General features: G+C 40.2%; 1 protein-coding gene across 1 annotated transcript in view; it reads right to left on the bottom strand.

Annotated features, from left to right (window-relative positions):
• The window catches only part of Vegfc (vascular endothelial growth factor C), a 108659-nt gene extending 93519 nt beyond the window's left edge, over positions 1-15140 (bottom strand). The window contains exon 1 of the mRNA XM_003469119.5: positions 14851-15140. Within this exon, the coding sequence (XP_003469167.1) occupies positions 14851-15003 (153 nt within the window). The 5' untranslated portion in view covers positions 15004-15140. The remainder of the gene's footprint in view (positions 1-14850) is intronic.
• Positions 15141-24854: the final 9714 nt, after the last annotated feature.

The following is a 24854-nucleotide window of genomic DNA, read 5'->3' as shown; positions in this document are numbered from 1 at the left end:
AAAGAATCAGAATCCCAGTATCTCTCTCAAGGGCAATGTTATGGATTAAAATCTGATAGTCAATTTAATGTCAGCTGAATTAAATCAGCATGGTGCTAAGTGTAGATGTTCCACCTAAGGAAAGTTGCCAGAATAAATAGAGACGTGGAGAAGGAGCAGCTCGGCGCTGTGGGTTCTCCTTCGTGTGGCTGTTTGAGTCATTGGTCCTTCTCCAGGAGCGCGTTATGACTAGCTTCCCCAGTGTGAGTTCAACCATTGCTTTGGAGGAGCTCGGACCTTGTTGGTGAGAGTAGCTGTGGTTCACTTTGGGGGAGCTCTCTGCTTACATCTGGCATCGCTTCCTGGTTCCGGAGGGGAAGACATGTGCCGTTTAATCTCCAGGACAAGCTAGTCATGCTGGCTTTCTGGCATGTACTTTCCTGTTCTTATCATCGGAGGAGCTTGAGACCTCCACATCGCTGAGGATGGCTGCAGTGCTTTTCAGGACAGCGCTGATCTATATTATGAGCCTCACTTCTCAGCTGCAGTGTAGAACCCTCAACCTACCAGGACAGCTCTTTCACCCCACTGGCACAGACTTTCTAGCTTCCACCGCTGACCTTTGGGCCTTTCCAGCATGAATCTGTAAAACAGACTGGTGTGAGTCTTTTTTGTGGGCTCTAGACTAGTTGGACTCTTGGAGGCCTTGTCATGGGCCCTGGATTTTCATCTGGATTCATGCAGGACATCGCTGTGGGATCCAGGCTCTTGACTGAATATTCAGTGTCTTTAGTGTTGTGCAGAGATTTCCTGCCTTGTTTAACTCTGGATGACCATCATAAATAATATTATAAATTCTGTGTTCTGATTCTCATTGTTCTCTTCACAACTCCTGACCACAACAAAAACCTCTCTTCTTTCCTCTGGTCCGTGCCATCACAAAGGTTCCAGTGATTCTCTGTGCTGCTACATGCTTGTTCCAAGTCTTTAGCACATGGCCGATGACGGACAGTTAGGATCCAAATCATTACTGTCATTACTTAAAGCAGTGACACAAACATTACCTCAAGTTTAAGACTGCAGAACAGTATGAACAGTCAAAGAAAGATGACACCAAAAAATAAAAACAATGTTAATATTTTATCTTCCATTCACTGAGTGTTGTTTGCATTAGAGTAATATGCTGTGCTCATATAGTAATGACACAATTTTTTTAAGTAAAATAGAATTGGTCTCCAACAGAACAGACCCTACTGCTACCAATGTTGGGGTGTGCTGTGGGTCTAGCATTAAAATTTATGACACCATTATTTGCTTAATCTGCATATCTAAAGTATCTTCAAATTACCCAAATTTAAGTGTGATGGTCATGACTCATGAATAATTTTGGCCCTGATAAAATCCTAATTTGGCATGGTTAAACATCAAAATAAAAAGAAAGGCACAAGACCCAAAGAGAATAAACAATGAATCATTATCATCTCAAAACTGAAATATGGTACTGAGACAAAAAGATTGGTTTATTTTTTAAGGATGTCATTAATGTCATGACCCATAAGCAAACATGAATCTAAATAAGTATTCTAATTTCAAAACATAAACTTGGAAGAGGACTTTAAAAAGGATAAAGTAACTGAATACACACAACAGACACAAACAAAGAGAAGGAATTAAAAGTATTTCGTGTAGGCAATGATACTGTAATAAAGGAAACCACTGTGGTTTACAGCAGCCCCACATCTGGTATTTGATATTAACTGACTAATTCCAAAAAACTCTGAGGCACTGGACACTGCAATTTCTTCTACGGGTTACAGGAATTTAATCTCAGGATTCATGGCACCTGTGTGGCACTTCAGTTAAAAGAAAATCAAGACATTTTCTTTAATATTTCACTTTGATTTCATTTGTAAAATTTATCCATTCTTTCTCTAGGGAGAAGGCACATGGTATAGGGAAACAGACCTGATCAAAGTATAATCAAAGAAAAGAGAGAAGAAACTATTTTCTTGGTGAAAGGCCAGTAAGACTGTTACCAGCGTATCTTTTTAAGTGAGCTAATTGTGCTTGCCATTTCAGAAAAAGGCATTAAGACCCTTTGAACACTACTTGTCTGAGAAGGCAGATAAGCAGCCAGTTTCCCATACTCCCTTGCCAATTTCCAAAACGGAGAAGCATTCCTGTCCCTGAGGAACACATGCTCATACGTGGCATTTTATTTTTCATAAATTTTTCAAGTTATTCCAGTATCTTAGCAAGTTGGAACCAAATTTGCTATCAATTTCATGGACATTTCCTCTACATATAAAATAATATTAAGTAAGCAAAGGTACTTTAATCCTGTGTCTGAATACTCAAAAGAACACAGCATTTAATGTTCAAAAAGGAAGAAACTTTATTATGAGAATGGAAAACTACTGTGAAGAAAATTATTTTATATAAAAATTTAAATCTGAAACTACATAGCTGTGGAACTACAACAACTACAACATGTACATAATTGTAGAAATACAACAACATTTTACTAAAGTTTCATATTATGTCCGTATACACAGTAAGTCTTGAAATAAAACATAAAAATTACCTTTAACAAAAGATGGTACCAGTACTGGCATGTAGATGAATAGGCAAGTATAAGTGATTATTCATTCACATTTTGCCTGAGTGTCTATTTAGTGTTTAGTTCTTTGTTCCTGATTCTGTGGGGAAAAAAGTTCTCAGTACAGAAATATAATATCTGGTCGTAAGCTCCTAAAATACGCCATCTAACATCTAAACTGTCATTCTAAAGAAATGAGCACTGTACTTGCAAGATGTTACTGAATCAAAAAAATATGTTGTCAGCTCTTCAAGAACTGGGACCTGTGTACACCACATCTTTTTAATTCCTTTCTTTTGTCTGCTCACATGCTTCCAATACCAGGCGCAGTGAAGAGTTCAACACGCACAGCCCGTGCAGTCCATAGCACTGAGTGACTGGCAAATGGATTCAACAAACAAAATCAACTTCAGTAGTTCGAGCAAATTAGAGTACCCACGTAAACCAAATGCAGCCTCAGAGAAGGAATGTTTCTACCCCATAATTTATTTCAAGAGAAAACAGAGAGTACACACTTTGCTGCTTGCCATTCAGGGAAAAGGTCCCAAAGGAGCAGAGTAATTACATCTTTCTAAACAAATTCACACAAGTTTAACTCCTGCATATAACTTTCTACCATTTAAATTTTCTTTGTGGGCTGCTGATATATCCCTAGGCGGTAAGTACAGCACTTTGCCTAGCTCGAGTGAATGCCTATCTGGGTTCGAGGTTCAACCTCAGGACCAAAACAAAATAAAGCAAAACAAAGATTATTTTCCTTGGTGAAAATCAATTTTTAACATTTTATATATTCTTCAATGAAAATTTAGAATATGTATTTAATTTGTGAAGATGTGATATTTACAGATTAGTCACCTTAGCATGTTTCATTATATGGCATGATAAAAATCCTGTACCAAAGTTTTCTTACCCGAATCCCTCAAGTCTGAACTACTTTAAGTCATGCCCGTTGTCCTGTATTTCTTGGTGTGGTTCTGCAGCCAGGAGTGTCACCTGCCAGGACAGGTACAAACTGAGCACCTCTGTGGATAGGGAAATCAGCAGAATGATATCTTATATTTCCCTCCTACCTCAAAATTAAAACCAATATTAGTCTTCCATCATACCTTTGGAAATTAGAATTATCAGTAATCTTATAACAAAAATATATTAATCTTACAAGGTACTATTGAAAGGGTTTTGGCCCAAGCCCACACTGTAGCTGGTAAAGCCAAAGAGCTCCTGTCTCCCCCACCCTTAGGAATCTACCTCTGGCGCCAAACTAAGACCAATGGGCTACCTGTGCATCCCTAATGTCCCCTTAGGTTCCACCCCAAACCAAGGCTACTTATGTGCCTCACTCCACGTGTTCCACAGAGAGATCTCCGACCCCAGGATGGAGATGCCACGCCCCAGGGCTTGGGGGTGTCTCTCCCCACATTCTCAAAATAAAAGTCATTTATATTTCATACTTCTTATCTTTTCAGCTGCCGCCGGTCCCCCGCAGTTCTATCAACTATAGAATCATGTTGTGTGCCTTGAACATAATATATTCTATGATTTTTTTCCTATCTGTGGAAAATTTATCAGGAAAATTCACAGAAATCAAACTATATGCCTGTCAGAGTTCTATGGGCTTTATAGGCACCCTTTCTCTGTAATCCTTAATTTAACTGTAAGAAGTAGGTATTAATTACTCTTTCTTTTATGTACAAAGAAATACAAAGAAGGGAAGCAACCTGTGCAGAATCACACAGGTAGTAAGTGGTCCTGGTGAGCTACGAATTTACATAGCTAGGGTGTAAACATAAACAATGATACAGAGCTTGCACTTTTATGGACTATATTGCCTTTCTACTAAACTGTTATGTCATTGAAGAAAGTGACAGTTACATGACTGAACCAAGCAGAAATACTGACAGTGAGTTCTAGGTACCATCACAGCGAAGTGCCTGAGTTCTACCATCAGAAAAGAAGGCTGACCCTGATTCCAGCCTTTCCCACTCATGACTGCTTGCTTCACTACTACACAAAAAGGAGAGAAAAGGTAACCTGGGGACTCAACAGGATACAATATATTACAAAATGAAACGAAACTTTACAACTACAGAAATCACAAACCACATCTTTCTGACCTACCCCAAAATATTCACTTCCTTCCCCACCTGTCCCAACATGGAAAGTGTTAAAACTGAGCTCAGTGAGAAGTCTGCCTTGTGAAGACTTTAGAATTGCTAACTTCATGAATGTGCATATCTCAATATTTTTTTCAGTATGTCCATTTTCTAATAGGTGCATTTTAAGTCTGAGTAAGTATTAAAATGTTTGACTAAAATTAAAATTTGATTAAAGTTAAAAATTTAATAAAAGCAGCTACAAAGTAGTAAACTATTTACCTAGTTTATCTCCTATCTTGCGTTTCTAAATTCACAGTTAACAGGAATATTTTTAAGCAGAGATTATTTTAAAAAAAAAGGAACTTCAAAGACATCACAGCTATCTCTTCCTCTACTTTTTAATTCCCAATTGACCTACAAATAAGTGAGAATAACTCAGTCTTGTATACTTTTGATTCTTCTTTAATGTTGTTTCACTGGTTATTTAAAAATACTTAAACAGGCAAGAAATTACATGTAATTGAAGGTTGATGACTGAAAGAACTATGGGGGCCAAGTGGAGAGAGACAGGGAGAGTCGTAAGCGCGACTAGTGTTTACGCTGCTTGGTTTGTTAGGAATCCAAACCATAACAGCCAACTTGTCTGCTACTAATATACTGTATAAATGTATCCAGATCACATAGAAATGGGTGATTGCATAAGTCAAAAGTAATCACCACTGTCATCATCAGACATAAGGAGCACACAGAAGAGTTCAAACGTCACATCCAGGTGAACATGGATTCAAAAAGGCAGACTCAAAAAACCCTGTGATTGAAAATGGCTATTGAGAAGTTTCTGACAGGTTTTCTCATTAGATTAGACTTCTTCAAACCTCACTTTCCGTGTATCATTCAGAAATCTTTAGTACTTCTTATCGCTTTCAATTCAAACTCGTATTTGCATTTTGGCTTTGCACTTTTCACAATGTTCACATTTCTCCTCCATTTGTTACAGCGCAAGTGCAATGTAATTTCCTGCTTAGAATTGAAGCTGGCACTGATGAGAATTAATGTAAAATAAAACTGAAGTGAAGTAGATTTAAATGAGAATTTGAATTAGAAAGTGTATAAACCTGGTACTACTGGGTAAAACAATGTCAAAAGCATCTGGTCTTCTTCTGAAGGCTTTTAATCTTGTTTTTCCCTTTCTTTTCTTAGCAGTCTCTGAGGTAGATAACTGCAAAAGACCTTTGGAAAAGAAGAGCCTTACATTCCAGTTCATTACCTAAAACTTTGGGACTCACTCAGTCTTAGATGCCAGAACTTTTCAGAAAACGTAGAGTATGTACATTTTATAATCACCTCTCAACAAGTAGGCCCTCTGGCATCATTTCATAAATAAATACACTGCTCTTTCTTCAATGATATTTAGAAATATTTAAACCTGGAGGACAAACAATGTCTATACATAGCTGTATGTCAGTTTATATTATGGATGTAGGACCAAGTAATTTATGAAAATGTGCTTTTTGATTTCATAATTGCAAAAGAAAAAGATCTGATTCTCTTCTAACATTTGAAACTCTCTTCGGTACTAACACTACAGGAAAGAGTATAAACCCATCAGCAAAAGGTATTCAAAGTATTTGATTCTGTTATGGATTCACAAGAAAGCAAATTAAATCAACATATCCCTGCTCTCTGAAAGTAGGAATTCTTAAAATAAATAAATAAATTTCACATAGGAACTACCCAAACAATTTACAAAAGTAAATTTTAAACGAAACAATTACACAGACAAATCTATAATATTTATGGTAAATTACACAACTGCATTATAAATCTATCTCATTAATTACCCTTGTTTAAAGTTCTGACTGTATCTTTTTTTTTAAACTGGCAAAGTCAATGATGTCTTACACCACACACACACACACACACACACACACAAAACCAAACAACTTGTAACTTTGTAGCAGAAGCTAGGCTCATACAATATCTACAGAATGTGTATCAGCTAGGAATAATCAAGTGGTGAAAGATAAACAGTGCATACCCAGAAGTTGGAGGAGGTATAATGTCTTTGCCTAGTAAAATTAGTTCTACTTGAACTCACATTATTTGTGAAAGATCAGATGGCATAGGTAAAATCAGTCTTTCACTGAAGTTACATTATCACAACTTTGAAAAACTGCTTAATAACTGTCAGAAATTCTTGTTAAGTCCAAGTTAAGTAGCTTCGCTTTTTAACTAATTTTTTTTTACTACATGGCAAATAAATGTAGATAACAATTTCATTTATCATTGGTAGTTGGTACAGGTATGTCTCTGTCTCTGTCTCTGTCTCTGTCTCTCTCTCTCTCTCTCTCTCTGTCTCTCTCTCTCTCTCTCTCTCTCTCTCTCTCTCTCTCTCTCTGTGGGTGTGTTCCCGTCCCTTTCCCTTCCTCTCTGCTTCTTCAAAAGAAGAGAGAGAGAGAGAGACAGAGACAGAGAGAGAAAGAGAGAGAAGAGCAAGACAAGCACAAGGACAGGACAAGAACAAGAAAGAACGTTGTAGGAAACGAAAACAAAAACAGCGCTTTTATTCTTTAAACACATCTACAGGTTTTAAGGCATCAAAGAGCAGTTTAAGGCAAAGCCTGGGAAAATCTCCATGTTCATTTCAATTTTCCCTTTGGTAAATTTTCTCTGGTTGCTGAGACAAAATATTTGATACCCAAAATGAAGGAAGGAAAGATTTATTTAGCTTACAGTTTTTGAAGGCTGCAGTCCACACTCAGCTGGCTCCAAGGAAGGGTGGCAGGGGGAGGGCAGCTGTTCACGGTGGCTGCAAGTGACAACAGTGAAAAGGACAAAAGGAAGAGCACAGCACACCTCCTTCCCTCCCTTACACTGTACGCAGGGTACTGCTCCCCAGATAGGGGCAGCACTCACACCACCAATCCCAGAGCTAGACAGAGAACCAATCACAAACACTAGACTCAGGCCTTTCCACGATCACATGGGACTTTGGGGAGACATCCAAACACACGCCATAACATTCCACCCCTGGTCGCCCAAAGACTCATGCACATCCTTTATCCAAAAGGCATTTAGTCCATCTCCAGGAGTTGCCAAAGTCCTAACAGTTTCAGCACTGCTGAAAAGTCCAAGTCCCAATTTTCCTCTGAGATTTAAGACAAACTCTTGGCTGTAACCCCCTGTACAAATGAAAGTAAAGTTAAATACTTCCAACAGTCAATGCCGCAAGATAAACATTACCATTCCAGGGGATAGGAAGGAATGAAAGCAAAGGAAGTCCAAAATCCAGCAGGGCAAACACTAAGTTCTGGAGTTTCATGCTCAGCATCTGAAGCAATCTGGTGGTGAACTCCAAAACTCTTGAGTGACCCATACCCCCACAACACTTCTGGTGGTTGTAGCTCCCGCAGCTTCTCTTGGGCTGGTTTTGCTCCCTCCTTGCAGGTTTCCTTAAGACAATCCACACTCCTGGCTTTTCCAAACTTGTGTGTTATCCACTGCATCTTTGGTTTGACACTCCAGCTTCACACATTGCCCTCCAGGGGGACACTGGTTGGCCTCCGAGGTCTTCTGAAATCTGGGTGGAAGCCTTTTTAACCTCAAACTCATGCATTCTGCATGTGCTTAAAACCAGAGCCATGTAGATGCTGCCAAGGTCCAGCCAGAGCAATAGTCAGGCTTTCCTCTCTTCTGGCCATAGAGGTCAAGTGTCTGGATCTCTCAGCACTCTAAACTTGACTGTGAGGACAAATTTTCTATGCTCCATTATTTTGGAACCTTGTGTGGTAGTTGCTGCAATTCTGGAACATGATGCTCTGTGGCTTTGTCCTCAAAGCAAAGTCTTTCACTACTGCAATTTTGAGGTTGCAAAAGGTGGAGACTTGCTACTTCCTGTGATGTTCTCAGACCATTTTTTCTACTCTTTTGTTTCTTCTCAGCAATCGAGATCTCAGTTTTATCTTTATAGTACACAGCTTTACTGGAGCTTCCTTTCTGTCCAAATTCACAACATTTTAAATCATCCTACTGGCTCCTTGTTCTTGATTCTAGGACATAAATATGGCTACAGTCCCAACAGTAGCCATGCCACAATGTCAGCATTTGACTGCCTTGAAATTTCTTGCACCCAATTGATTAGTCTAATGCCATTAATCTCAGTCTCAGGTAAAATTTCTGGACAAGAGCAAAATAACTTTCTGGCAACATATAATACACATCATCTGAAGTCCAACAACCAATGCAGTCCTTCTCAGCTGAAACCTTCCAATCCCATTCTTTCCTGGCAGGAGTTCTAATAGCTTTCTGGTCTTCTGAGCTCTGACCAGAATCTCAGCCTAAGGTATTCCACTGCACCTTTTTCTGGTGACATCTCCAAACCTTTTCAAATTCTTCCCACAAACTATTCCCCATGGCTCTTGAACCACATGGTCAGGTATAGTTACAGCAATGACCCCATTCTTCTGGTACCAAATTCTATCTTGGTTACTTTTCTCTCATTGCTGAGACAAAATATCTAACACCCAAAGCGAAGGAAGGAAAGATTTATTTAGCTCACAGTTTGTGTATGCGTCAGTCCACACCCAGCTGGTTCCAAGCCAGAGTGGCATGGCTAAGGGGCAAATATTCATGATGGCCATAAGCGACACAAGTGAAAAAGGCAATAGGGCAAAGTACACCTCCTTTGCTCCCATATATTGTATGCCAGCTACTTACCATTGGGCGGGTGCAGTACTCACACCGCCAATTCTAGCACTGGACAATGAATCAATCACAAACACTAGATTCAGCCACCTCTATGAGAGCATGAGGCTTTGGGGGATATCCAAACACAAACCATAATAGTACCACTGTTATAAATGTAACAAAGTCACTCCAATTACACTCCACATTGCTGTAATATATACTAGAAGAATAGCATAAGTGCTAAAGGGAAAATGGTTCACGCACCTTTTACATACCCAAAGGGCCCAACCCATTACCGCTTTTCTCTAAACTACTGCAAAATTTCAAAAACAAAAAATTCTATTATGGGTCCTAGTTAACTTACTGAGTCCTAGGTTCATCATCCTTAATGAAATGGAACATTTATCCCATCATGGAAGTGTAGTGGGAAAAAAAATTACATTGCAATGGTTTAACAAAGCACCTGGCACACACAGGTGCTCACAATGTGGCAGTCATTATAATTAAACTCCTATTTAATACACAGAGTAATTCATGGTACCTAAGGGTGGCATGGACCTGGAAGACACTTGCAACTGTCAAAGGCAAAAGTGGTGCTGGAGGCACTGTTCTTGAGTCCTGTAAACCCCAGGAAAAGCTAAGAAACTCTTCCAGGTTGAACCTATGGTGAAAACAGGTTGATGAAGATCTCCCTGTCTCTGTCTCTGTCTCTGTCTCTGTCTCTGCCTCTCTCTCTCTCTCTCTCTCTCTCTCTCTCTCTCTCTCTTTCTCAGAACTAGAAATCTGGACAGAAATATCTTAAATTTACCACCATTCACTCTGCTCAACTCAGTGGAGGACAGCAGGAGATACCAAGCAGTCTTAAATACATGCTACTGAGGTCAGTAACTAACTGCTTCCCAAAGTAATGTTGATATTGTCTCACCCACAAAAATAATCTATGAATTAGGAATTCACAGTTCATAAAAAGAAATGCGAAAATTAGAAACCAAAATAGAAGGTTAGTTGAGCTTTTTATGTGCAAATTCATAGTGGTCAACATTACTCAGAGTAATGTCAGAAACCTCAGAGGAAGTTGACAGAAAGACTGGTTTCTGAAGAAAACTGTAAGCATAGGAGTCATGGGTTTGCCAAAAAAGAGTCAGACTTTTGGAGAAAGGACAGGACTCAATTCTGGGTTATACAATCCTTTGCCCTCCTTGGAAAAGGGTTCTTAGGAAATTAAACATTGAACTTCTAACATAAAATGATGCTGGGGAAAGTGAAGAGTGTTTAAAGATTTCTTTTTTCACAAATTTTCCAACTGCCCTCATCTTGAAGTCCGTTTTAAAGACTGTTAAAAGACTGTTTAAAGAGGAGGAGAAGCTCCTATCATGGATACTACAGTTGAAAGAACAGACACTCCTTAAATTAAATGACTGAAATGTATAGCCACACTCAAGACCTATTTTGTTTAAAGAGAATTAATCTTTTCATTTTTCCTGCAGGAAACAGGATATGCATATTTTTAATTTTCCAGAGGAAATGTAGTAACACCCATCAAATGCTTACATATTGTAACTGTATCATAGTTTAAGTGCTGTTGACCCTAGGCAATTGTTTCCCTTCAATATGATGTAAATTGTAACATTTATTTTGTTTCCCTAAGAGTGTCTTATGTCTAGTAAAATCCCAGGGTGATGTCTGGAATGGTGCTGCATCATTCACATCTGCCCACTACTACCAACTGCTTCTCAGAAACATCCCAATCACACAAACTGAACGATTATTTTCTTATTATTAAAATACTGAGGGCAGGGTTGATTTCTCCTACTTCCTTAAATCTCCCCTTAACCCATCATCCACAGGCTGTTACTCTGTAACAGTGGCATGTCTACTCCCCCTGTCACCACTGTGATAGAACTATTAGTTACTTCCCATCCAGATGATTTCTGCTGCTTCTCAACTAGACCATCTCTCCAGCAAGTCCTTCTTACTGACTTCTAATCACTCATTAATTTTTTTTTGGGGGGGAGAGGTTACCAGGAATTAAACTCAAGATATCATGCTTGCCAGGCAGGCGCTGCACTGCTGAGCTAAATCTCTGGCCCATCACTTCTAATGATTTCAGTCATCTTCTTACTATCTACATCATTTCACTGCTCAGAACATGAATAGCCTCCGTGCCCACAGCGTGAAGTCTAAACTCTTTAAAGTGGTTCAGGGTATAACCAGGATGACCTTAACTATCTCTTTAAAGTTACTTTTGCTTAACGGTCACCACTGTTACCCTACATAACCCCTTGATTCCAGTCAAATTGGTCTACTCGCTTTCTCATCTTATCCTTTCCAAGAAGCTAAGCAGACTTATGGTTTTGATGAATTCATCTGTTGGAGTCACATCTAGCTTACAGCTGAAGCTCTGCTTCCCAGATCAATGAGACCACACTGACGTGTGTCTCACTCAAACTTCAAAACACAGACACGCTCTGGCATGAGTTTTCTAACAACAGAGAAATGGTATTTTATACTTCTTTTGATCATAAACCTTTACTTTTTCACCTGAATTGTAAACACCTTGAAAAAGAGCATATATCTTTTAAGATGACCCATACCCAATAGACTGCTTTGCAAACTCAATGGCTATATAATGAAAATGATATCAATAATATCTGTCATTCATCATTGCAGTTAGTATGTCACTGTGTATGTAAATGACTTAGGATGGTCATTTGAATGTATATTTTTAGACCCAAGTCCACAGACTTGGTTGGCCTATGAAAAAAAGTTTAAAAACTAAAAATGTCTAGGGAATTTTGAAGCTAAAATATCTGAAGACTTAGATATTTAAATTCCCAGTATAACCCATTTATAAGAATGAAATATCCATAAATGCCATAGAAAGTAATCTTTTCCTTTTTAAATCATAAACCAACTTCTCCATCCAAAGTAAAATTCTCCATTCCAACTTAACACAGTGAACTCTACTTAAACTCATATTGCAATTATTATATTTAGCAAACAAGTTTTTCCTATGTTTGGCAGTTTTCTTTAGACAACAATTGAAATATTTCCTCTTTTTCTCTACATATCCACTTATTTTTACTTTTGTCTGCTGTACTTTTCTGACATTGACTCATTTGCATGAACATCCTTTAGAGAAACATTTTCAGACTTCTCATTAAGTCACACAACCACTAACAATTACAAAAGAGAACCCACTAAATGGAAATGTAAGTCAAGGGAACAAGAAGATCTTGAGCCTTTTGGATTGTACTTCCAACTTCGTATATGGCTTTGGAAGGCACAGGTAGGACTGGATGACTTGTACTGGCTCACAGCCTGTGTTTGTTAAATGTTTTTAAATAATACTACGAAAGTGTTAACTACCAAAAAACTCATCTATGGGGATTCTACATACTTAGCATCTTATTTCCTTCTAAAATATCTTCAGGGGGCTAATAACATTTATGGAAAATTAAAAATGGGTGAGTTCACATTTCTCTAGCACCCACATTAAAGTGACATGCTTGCACAGGCCACTAGGGAGAGACTTGGAATTTTAGGATTAATCTTTGGGTGAACTGTGAACCAAGTTTTACTGAAGGCTATACTGCTTTCACTATAGCATTAAAGATCCTGTCAAAGTTATATTTAACCATTGGGGAACAGTATAATACAGCAATAATACACTGTGTTGTAGTCTATAGAACTGAAAAGATTTAAGGTAGTATCTACTGTGTAGGAAGGAAAACCCATATCATATGTGGACTATAAATCCATGTTCAACATATACAATATAAAAACATGAAAAGCAATATTCACAAACACAAATTCATAGATGTTTATAGCAAAGGGGAAATTTGATTATATCACCAATGACGAAAATTTTGAAAATCAGAATAAACTTAAATTTTATTTCCCAACTCCAGGCCTCTACATTCCAGATCTCTCTCTCTCTCTCTCTCTCTCTCTCTCTCTCTCTCACACACACACACACACACACACACACACACACACACACAGGCACACTCATTTGGGACAGTCCCAGCAGTGAGTCACTCTTCTGCAGGACACTGGCTTATCAGGAAATGTTTCTCTTCTCGGTTTACTTAATGCTCTCCGTTTTTCTAGTCGTAAATCAAACCAAGTTACCATAGGCAACACAGAGTATTACCTTAGAAACTCCCACTACTTTGAAGTAACAGAAAGCAACAGGTATGACAAAATTAAAGGACTCTACGAAGTATCAGTGAGTCCAATGGTATTTGCTTGTGCTATTTAGGGGCAGAAAGATGCCCTCATCATTATAGTATTTGTGTAGAAAATCACTTCACAAAATCACACAGTGAAATCTGCAACTGAATGTGTATCCTTTTAACTCGGCTGTTCTCATTGATCTATACACTGAATTATGGATTTTTTAAAAAATTTCCACAAAATTTCAATACAAAGGTGGTTTAAGTTTAAATTAGCCTTCTCAGTTCTTAAAATGCATCTCCAAATGCGATGGAAAGGCAATTCAATTTCTACATACTCAGTTCTGACGGTGTGTATTCATCAATAAAGTCACCACCAGCACTTCACTTGCTCTGAGCTGAAATTCACCACCACAGTCTACGTTCAGCCAGGGAACTAGGGGAACTGCAGTCTTTGAAACTGTTTGAAGTGAGGCGGAATATAAAACTTTAGGAGTTTAAGCACCCTGTTAAGCACACTCTATTAAGACAGCAAGTATGGGCTCTTTGGGTAAATGTATACCCCCTGGAAGCTCCCAGTAAGAAGCAGACAGAAACACTGATCATTCCTTTTCCAAAACCACACAACCCACAAAATCATCAGTAACGATTTTAGGCAAAAGTTTCTTATTTTAAAACAAAATAACATAAACAGGAAAGATGCCTTGTTATTATCCAACAACCAGCTTTTAGAAATGCGTTTACATCAAGGTAGAAAAAAAAATCTTTCCTGATCATGACCTAAAGGACTCTAACCTTGGGTTACTTCTCAAGTTTAGCCAACTTCAAGTCAACTCTCAAGTGTTAAGCCCTGAACTCCAGTTACTAAATCCCTTACATTTTTTTTTTTTAAACTGCACACAGCGTCTGCTCCTGTACCCAAAATGAACCCTCTTAAGAAAATAAGTCTCGGTCCACAGGCCATCCTGGCCCCAGGAATGGTTTAGAGTCCCAGGAATCAGCCAGGGGAAGAAAGGAGAGTTTCTCGCCCCAAAGAAACGCTGCCCCGCGCCAGGCTAACTGTGCAGGGCGCAAGACCTCCCTCCGCTGGAGACGCTCGGAGAGGCTGTGACCGCCACCGTCCCGCAGCCTCCGGCCCTTCAGCGCTCCAGTCCTATCCGGGAGCAACTTTCTATTTAAAAAGAAGAAAAACTTTCCTCCCAGGACGCACGCCGGGCTGCGTAACTCGGGAGCCCCAGGCTGGGGCGCACCGACGCGTCCTCCGCGCAAAGCCCCGCGCCGCAGAGCCCACCCTGCCCCGCTCCGCACCTACCTTGACCTCGGCCCCGTCCGGCTCCGCGTCCGAGAAGCCGAGTCCGGACTCGAAGGCGGCGGCGGCGGCGGCGGCGGGCGCCTCGCGCGGTCCCGGGAGCAGCGCAGCGGCGAGCAGCGAACACGCCAGAGAGAAGCAGCCCAGCAAGTGCATGGTGGAAGGACCGGAGCGGGGAGCCGCCGCGGGCAGGGCAGGGCAGGGCAGGGCAGGGCGGGGCGGGGCGGGGCGGGCAGGGCCGGGGCGCCCCTGCGAGCTGCGGTGCCCTCCGCGCCCCTCTCCCGGCTCTGCTCGCGGGGACCGCGGGGCGCGCCGGCGGCGGGAGCTGCAGCGGGAGCGCGGCCGGGCGCCGCGTGCCCAACTTTGCAAGTCGCTCTCCGGCCGGCGGCCAGTGCCAGGGAAGGGCGCCGAGTGTCAGGTAGAAGGCTCACCGGAAACCGGACATCCGAGCTCCCCTCCTCGGACGCCGGCGAGGTGCAGCCGTTTTGTTTTTGCTTGTTGGAGAGCGCGGGGCGGGGTGGGGGCGCCCAGAACCCCGCAACCTTCTATTTGGCGGGCGCCGCCCGAGCGCGCGGCCCCCTCCTGGCTGCCTGCCTCCGCTCGGCGAGAGGACGGAGCCGGCGGCGGCGGCGGCGCGGGGGGCGGAGGAGGGCGGCGGGGCCCGGAGCTCCGCGGCGCGGGAGCCTCCAGTGCGCGCCGGGCGAGCGGCGGCGGCGGCGTTGGCGGGCGCAGGGGCAGGGCATGACTGACGCGCCCTCTGCCTGCGCTTATGTGAGAGAAAGCGGCCGAGGGAGGGAGCGTGCCGGCCCGGCTGCCCTCCCCTTCACTTTCCTCGGAAGCGCGCCCCCTCCGCCGCCGCCGCCTCCCCGCAGCCCCACCTCCCCGGCCTGCCCTTCCTCTTTCTCCTCCCTCCCCAAAGTGGGCGGCCGGACGTGCCAGTTCAGCCGGGACGCAGATCAGGACCCGTGTCAGTGGCACGCGATCGCACGGGCAAGGTTGGAGTGGAGGAGAAGTAGGTGCCTTGCATAGGAAGGAGGGGAACCACCCTTTGTCCCTGGCAGCCCTGGGGCGCCCTCATTGCCCCACTGCCAGAGAGCCACGATTCTTAAGAGAAAGAAAGTCATGGCTCTGGCAGGGACTTTGGCGGCACCTGGGCATAAGCGAAGCCCCCTCCCCCTTTTTCAACTCTGCTTCACTTGGAGTTGCTTGGTGAAGCAAGAACTATGGGACCTATGGAATTGCAGTCACCATGGAGGGGTAGAGGCTACTGACCTCTTCGGAATCCAAAACTTTTGGCGCAGGGAAAGTAGGGCCAGAATCTTCATGGATAGAAGAGACAGGGCCATCAATTTCTGCAGGAAGTTAGTTTAAGTAGAGAAAGCAGATGATAAAGAAGGACACGTGTTAGCATATTCTACGAAGGATGACATCTACAGAGAAGTGGCTGCATTTCTGATTGGAAAAGGACCTAAAAGCTGTGTTCTGGTTCTGGTGCTATGGGCTGTCCAATGACACAAGGTGGCAGGTTGCAGAGATCCAGACAAGAAGCTGCAGGAGCTCCCAGAACATGAAAATCTCATTTTTACTTCCCAGCAACTTTAAATACAATGATTTTATAAGTACATAAATCTTACGGAAGAGAGTTTCATATCTGATTCATATCTTTAGATCCAGAGCTCTTTAAAGCTTTCTTTACCTGAAGACTTAAATACTGTGCCTAAAAAGAAAGGGATCTCTCCATCTTGTTCCCTCTGCATTCTATTTTGTGAAGATTTCCTTCCATCTATTGCTTTTGACGTCTATATTTTTACGTAATAAATCTAGTTTGCACACACATCTCCCTCAGATATTTTAAGTACTTTGTATCTGTCATTTTGCCCTGTGATAACTTTCCTCACTTTTTCCATGTATAACACATCCATTTCTCTCGTCAGTCATAGTGCAAGTTTACGTTGACAAACTATACTGCTCAGAATATGGTTCAGCACTTCAGGTGTCCAGTAAGCATGCAGGTAGGGTGTTCCTTGTCCAGACAGCATGTATTTTTTACAAAGCCTTGGATTAAGTTTATTTTCTGCCAATCAGAAACTAGTATTGGCTTAGAGTGTTAACAAGGGCTCTTTTGGGAAGAATGCAGTGAGTTCAAGACCAGTCTATACTGCATAGTGAGACCCTGCCTCACATAAGTAGATGTTGAAAGACTGTCCTGAGTGACTTCTCTCTGCCTATTCCAGAGCCTGTTGTTTCTCTGCGTCATTTTTTTCTCCCCAACTCATCTCACATTCTAGGGGTAGCTAGCCTTGCAGGGAGATCACCCTATAACAGAAACCAATGTTGGCCCTAAGTTGAAATAATCATCTCAAGTAGGACCTGAACTGCCACCCCCATCCTGCTTCAGCTGCAAGAACAGTTGGCCTGTGACAAAAATCAAAATTGAGTATCATTCCCTGATCCACCATTCAGGAACAGTTATCTTCTAAGAATGAAATTGGCTCCAACCATAAAGATTCATCAGAAGTCAAACGAGGACTGAGACAACAAACTGACCTCAACACGCAATATAAAGTTAAGGAGTCAGTCTGATCTCAGTCAGTTCTCTATCCCTTTAAATTCTCTTTCCTATACTCTCTTGCTTTCTTCTGTTAAGGGACCACCTTGATCTTTGTCACACCTGTGCCTCCCCCCACCCATTTTCTCTTAATTTTCACCTAAAGCTTTTTCTTGAAATTCATACTGATTGCTTCAGTTTTCGTTTTGATTATCCCTGGAGGATCTATGTTAGGCGGTGACAGATTCTGCAGAACCAGACCAGTGGTCAGCCTGACCGCAGTTTGAGGAAAACTGCTTGGCTATGCATCCCTTTGCTCCCTGCCACAGTTCTTCTGCTACAAGATCCTACAACTAGAATTTAAGGGTCAACTCCTTCTGTTTCTTCTCCATAAACTCCTTTCTTCGTCTCTGTCTCTGTCCTTGGGTTCTCCAGTACCAGCAACAGATCTGGTCTTCTAGGATCCTCAGTCTAGCTACTAGCCAGCACTGCAGTAAGAAAATCAACTGAATGTTTCGAGAGTGTCTCATTTATGCTGTTGTTTAGTTATATCTACATTTCCTGTATCAGCGGGATTGGTTTACTATGCTAATGTCTTTGTTATTTGTTTTTATAAATCTCTCCCCTGCCATGACAGCTTTTTGAAATTCTGAAGTCTCCATACTTTCAATCTATTCATCTTCTTTCTGTCTTCCTGATAATTTAAATTAATTAAATTACGGTGAAAGAAGAACTAAGGATGAACTAGAATAAGATTTACATGGAACTTGGAGTTTTCTTGCATCTTTGTTGGTGTATAGTGCTTCTTAACTTTGTTCTTGGGATGACAGATGTTTTCCAAAACAGGTACTGGCATATAGCATTTGAATTCTAATTTAGCTGGTCTGGTGTAAGGATTCAGCATCAACTCCTGCCAGGTAACCACAATCAAGAAACTCAAACATTTCCACAGGGACTAGCATTGTTTGCAGGTTGTAAAATCAACAAACTTAAAGTGAAACAAAATGTATTAACTACTGTATTGTTTAAATAGCACAGTCTGTACTTACTAACATTTCCCTCAAAAGTATTGCTTTCCGACTATTATTCAATAAAGTGCTGACCAAAGATATACTTGAGCAAAAAAAAAAAAAAAAAAAGAAAGAAAAAGAAATATATGTGTGTATACATATATACAGACACACACACAGCGTTGCCTTGATTATGAATGCTTTCTTTATGAACAATTTGATTCAAAAACAGAAGCATTTGGCAAAATTTTGTTTTATTTACAAAATCTGCCTCTGGTGACAAACAGAACCACTATCTTTCCCTCATGAACATGAGCGTGGCTGTCTTTTCCAGAATCGTGGGATGAATTCAGTTCATGAACCAAGGTACCATTGCACATGTGCATACACACACATACGTAACACATGAATGATGGTTGGAACTACTTTTTTTATCCTTACCCCCTAGAAAATAATTTGGGCTGAGCTTGAACTCATGTTGTAGCCCAAGCTGGTCTCAAATTTGCAATGATCCTCCTGCCTCAACCTCCTGAGTGCTGGAATTACAGGCATATACCACCACACTCAGTGCAGAATATTCTTTTATGCCATGAATAGATTTTAAAGCTTGAGAAGCCCCTTTGTACTGGCTTATGAGTACATCACTGAATCAATGCATGATCTGTTTTGCAACAGCGCTTCTAAAGTGCTGGGTTTTTCAGAAAGCATTCTTTAGTCAGTGGGACTAAAAGGACAGCTGGTGGTCTGGGCCAAACTGGAATAACATCTCTGTTTTGTCTATTGGCTTTCCATTTTCTATGATTATGGTGCTTGATAGGAAATAATAGTAATGTGTCCACTGTGCATTCTCTCACATTTATTCTGTCTCCTTTAGTTTATTTGTTTCAGGTTTCGGTTATTTCTTGCTTGCTTGCTTGCTTCTTTAGTTTTATTTACTTATTTATTGCTCCAATTCAAAGCAAGTGCTCAGATCACTTGCTTTTCACCTTTTTAGTCTTTGATGAGCATATTTTAAAAATACAAGTGTTGGTCTGAATTCAACTTTACCTGTGTGTATCAGTTTTGACTGATAATACCTGCTTAGCAGGAGGTTGTAAATATTACATTTGGAGTTTTTTTTGCTTTATTTTACTTCTTTTTATTTTTACTTTATATGTGTTTGCAGTACCCACTGGTTACACACCTGGTAGGGTCCTGGCTGGTGTACACAACACATTTAATTTATTGTTTTCTGTTCCCTCCCCCTCCCTATGCTGCCCCTTCTACTTTTTAGTCTTCCCTGAAAAGTTATTGAATTGTACTGTTTATGTTATAAGCATGAAATTTTGTTACTAATTTGTGATGCTGTTGTATTTATTTGACTTATAAGTGGTGTTGATTTTCAAAATGCATGGTGACTTTGTGACTGTGCATGGTTGATTGTTTCATAGAATATTAATTTTAATGTGTTCATTATAATATTTAAATCTTGTCTGATAATAACTTTAAAAATTCTCCAGTTGTACTTGTTGATTTTTTTTCTATTTCTGATTGTTTTTCTCTTGCCTTTTGACTTAATTTTATGCTATATCATTTTGATCTAATTTTACTTTAAATAGTGTATAATTTTCAGTTTGGAATTTTTTCTTTTTATCTTATTAAGATAAAAGGCTTTAAGAATTGAAACAATCCACAAGCATAACTTAGATAAATCTATAGGCCATTCCTGACAATATGCTTTTGTTGTTTCTTTTGGACTAGGAAAAGTAAGATTGCAAAAAGGTAGTTAAATTTGCTGTTTCCTCCAGAAAATTAGTGTATTAAAGACAAAATAATGTTCTCACTCTGACAAACAGCCTGCTTATCAACAACAGTTTACTTACCAAGACTCTGACTTGGTTATTTCATATTGTAAACCTGGCCAAGATCCCCAACTGCCTGGATGAGAGCTACAGTGAAGGTCGAAATAAGATACAGAGACAATTTAGTAATGCCTGGGGGCTGGAGATCACTGCCTCAGAATGGACAAAGACAAGGGCCTCTTCTCCTGGCTCACTTTTATTTTGTCAGTAAGAAGCACAGGGGAGGGGTCGTAAGTGACTCCTGGAACAGTAGTGAGGATTGCTGTAGGCTGGTGAGAACAAACCATCCTTGCAAGGATGAGACAAGGGGGCAATAGGAAACTGTAGTTCCCCCAGCTGAAACTTTTTACCACTGCTCCTGCATTGCCTTAAAAATCAGCAGGTCTTATCCTGCCCTGTGAGCACCACAGCATCACTAGGCATGGGGCTCAGACGTGATCAAAACAAAGTGGGGAGCTTCCTCAATTTGATCTGGCTCAGAGCGCAGGACAAGCATTGTCTCAGGCATCCTTTAGACTCAAATTTATAATTTGTGGTCCCCAACAATTTCAAGAAATCTTATCCTACTATTTCTTGGACTATGTCCAATCCCATTCAGTTTCATACTTTGAAAAACCCACCTTAAAACTACTTGAGTCCAGACCCCAAAAGTTATTCTGCTTCTTACTTTCTGTGAAACACTGCTACTGATAAGACTCCATTAAAATGGTAAGCTCTATCCCTGCTATAAGTTACACTGAATGCAATTGTTTTGTTTATTTAAAAAATTGCTAGTATTTTCGTATAATCCAACAATGTAGAGATCTCAGAGAGGTCCTATTTGTGTATCTTTTACTGCCAACAAACCCTCGATTCAGCAATAGTGCAAACCATTGAAGCCCCTTAAGTATCCTTGCTTGAGGAGTCTCTGGTATTAAATTACAGAGTATACCTCACATCAGATCTAGTCCCATTTTTTTTTTTTAATTCACTACCACATGCCCATGTGTTTTTGTTCCTTAAGATTTTCTTTCAGAAATCCTTTGGTTATTTGATCAGACTTGAAAAAAATTATTCCTATAAAAATCTCCCACAGTATTGACAACATTGCTTTTTATTCCTTATTGATCTCTTCATTATCTTCCTTTGGGAGTCAATGAGAGGAAGTTAATGTGAAAGGGATTAAGCTCAGACCTGCCAGATTAATTCACTGAGCCAGCCCTGAGGATGAGATGGTCAGAAAGTCAGGTGACTACTCAGACTGACATCAAATGGATGAAGTTTGTCATAATTTTTCAAATTTATCAGTTTCTGAATTCTTGCCTTGTTTATGCGATGATGATTTTAAAAGAGATTTGGTGGGGGGTGCTGAATATTAAAACCGGGTACAACATATCTCTAGGCCAAAATTTCCACCTTCCAAGAATGCAGCTTTATCAAGTTTGCTACTGGAGATTATGTAGCTGTATGCTTGTGGAGCCCAGAACGTGAGATGCACAACGAGTCATCTGATTGACCATTGTCAGAATGTTTGTTTCAGACTAATCCAGACTACTGTCTCCTCTAGGCCAGGTTCCTGCCTTCTCCCTATACTTTCAGGATAACAAATACATATAATTCTCTGTCTAAGTAGCATAATTTTATCAATACTAATTTAGAATTTTAAAACTCTTTTGGGCCTAATTGTTTGATAGCTTCCCTGGAATAGAAAGGGAATACAGGTCTACATATTCAATGACCTGCATTTTATGATTGGTCTGAGAAAGCTTACAATGGAATAGATTCCACAACTGCTTCTATATATCTTCCACGTAACAGAAAAAATGAAAAATGTGAGCAGCATTTCATTTTAGATTTGCTCAAGTCGTATCTTGAATCTAAAAGCTTTTATCTTACTATTCCTTTTCTCCCAATATGCCTCCTCTGGTATAATTCTCTGATTGATTCCTTGGCTTTCCTTTTCTTTCAACTAACCAGAAAGCCTGTAAGCTCAAATGGTACTTGAGTAAACCAATAGTTAAACTAATGGTTGATAATAAGCCCTAGTTATAGCCTGAGCTGAGAATCATTGTCACTTTCCAAAATCTATGCAGAGCAGGTAAACTTACAGGACAATTTTCAAAGGCTCCAGGTATTTATAGTTTGGTTTGCTAGATCTCCATCAATTAATTTCCATGTTGCATGTTATAAAATAAACTGAAAATGTAATGCAAATATCTTAAGTATGACAGGAGAGACCCGAAATTCCATAAGAAAATCAGAGGAATTTGGGAAACCCATAAAAACGTTACACCAAATTTTTGGAGGCCATGCACCAAAGGGATAGCTACATTGGAGACAGTGGGAAGATGGGAGAGGCAGTGACATGTAGAGCTGGGAGCTTGGAGTGGATTCAACCCCAGCTCTTGCCTCACTTTCTCTGGGTGGCTTTAAGCCAGAAAAAAAGGAAATTTAAATGACAAGTGAAAACTAGAATGAAAAATGGTCCTCTTGTTAGATCTCCAGACCCTAATTGAAGGAAGCTGGAAATCAACTAAAGTCCTCTGAATATCAGTTACTCAAAAGCATTCTCTTCAATAGTAAAAGATGACTGTAAATTTTTGTTTGATACTGATGTTAGAACATCCATCAAAAGCCACAGCCACTCAACACCTTCCTCAGAGTTAATCTTTTCATGTGGCAGCTACTTCTGATATTCCACAGACCCTTATCTTTTTTCATCCTGACCCTGACATATTTAGACCTTTGCCAGGTATTTTTTGGTGATGCTGTAGCTGATTTTTAATATGAAGAATTATTATGAAAATTGCATGAGGATAACCTGCGTCCTATTGAATGTCACTAGAGGTCCTCAGTTGAAACCTTGAGAACAATTTGCATGAAATTACCTACCCAGAGGAGAACAGATTGATTACTGTATGGGTAGCAACACTGGTAGAGAAATTATATGATGTTACTGAGAATGTCTCTGGAAGCATGCCTCATCTGTATCAGCATTTTTCTTGAAAAACTGTAAAACATGAGCCCTTGCTTTGAATTTCGAATACCTAATCAATGTTTGTGCATTTCCAAGGTGCAAGGAGGCTTTTTTTCATGCTTCCAATAATAAAAAATTACTTAATTTTGTGCTTTCAATCTTGAAAATTGCAACCTATCTGTCCGATACCAATGTGGCTTTTAGAAACCTTAGCAAATCTTTACTGTTTAACTGAAAAATTTTGTTTTCCTTATTAGCTTCAATCCTCCAGAAACACTGCAAAAGTTAGTCACATTTGAACTCTTAACATCTTACTATGAGAACGCATGACAGCTGTCCCTTTGAATATCTTTTTTCCAATTTGAGAAAAGTCTTAGTCTATTTGCTTCAGCTATAACTGAACTGAGTAAATTACAAAGAAAGAGGCTGCTGGGGTTCATGATAGAAGGAGCTGAAAAGTCCAAGATTGTACTGCTGCCAGTATCTGATGAGGGCCTTCTTCTTGCACAAGTACTTGAAGGAGGGCATCACTTTAGCAGACAGAACCAGTGTGCTAACCCAGGTCTTTCTTCCTCTTCCTAGAAAGCTACAACTTTCTTTATGTAGAGCCCACCCTCATGACCTCCTCTAGTTCCTTTTATTTCCCAAAGGCTTTACCTCCAAAAATTATTAACATAAATGTGAAGACAAAGTTTCCAAAACATGGTTGAGAGGACACATTTAAATCCTCAAATATAAAATATAGTCAAATGTATAATAGATACTTTACATTTATCATGATCAGATTTCTTCCTGTCAATATTTGAAGGAGAAAATAAGCTCTTCCTTCTTTGGGGTAAACATGGCAAAGCATTATGAGGGATTCATGCAACACACGTCATCACTAACAGGAATGCATTCTATTTCCTTTACATACTACCAGGCAGCCTCTGTGAGACCTAAACAAACAAAAGCATTGTCATCTGGAAAAGAAAGCATAGGAAACTCCCTAGAAACAGCACTGGGAGAAACAGAAGGAAATTTTGACTAGAGCAACGGTACAGTGCAAGAGTCTAGATATCTAGATTCATGTTCTCCAACAAAAAATGACCCACAGACAACAGGACTGAAATTCTTTGAAGATACTTAAAATTAGAAATTCTTGAGAATTGTTCAGAAGTAGGTGGCCTTTGACTGGAGGCCTCTTCAGCGTTAAAGAAGACATACAGAGTTTCCAACCAACATTTACCAAGGTAGATGTAAGTGACTGGGGCCACAGAAACCACACTTGAATGTATATGCTGTTCTCTCTCTGTGTGTCTTTCTCTTCTTTCTCTCTCTCTCTCTCTTTTCTTTCTTTCTTTGTTTTCAACCTCTCATTTTTCTTTCATCATTGCAGACTCAAGGTTCTGGCTAGTTAGCCAGTGATTGTTATTTCTTCATCAGCCAAAATTCAAGGTCTCTAACTTTAGTATTGCTTCCTGCATCTTTAGTCATTCCAAATCTTTAGTCATTTCAAATACTGAAAGAAATGTGTACATGGTTTGGCTAAAGCAAACAATCAGGTTCTATGTTTTGCAGATATTTTGCTATGAAGACCTATTAACTAGGGCAAATAATTTGTTATAAAATATTTGTTTTCACGTGCATTTCGAACGAATCACTGATTGATT

This window comes from Cavia porcellus, unplaced genomic scaffold (genome assembly GCF_034190915.1).
Source record: "Cavia porcellus strain 051 isolate PalLab524CR breed Dunkin Hartley unplaced genomic scaffold, mCavPor4.1 scaffold_24, whole genome shotgun sequence".
NCBI classification, from domain to species: domain Eukaryota; kingdom Metazoa; phylum Chordata; class Mammalia; order Rodentia; family Caviidae; genus Cavia; species Cavia porcellus.
The sequence above is the reverse complement of the archived record's forward strand: the minus strand, read 5'-3'. Positions and strand labels throughout refer to the sequence as shown.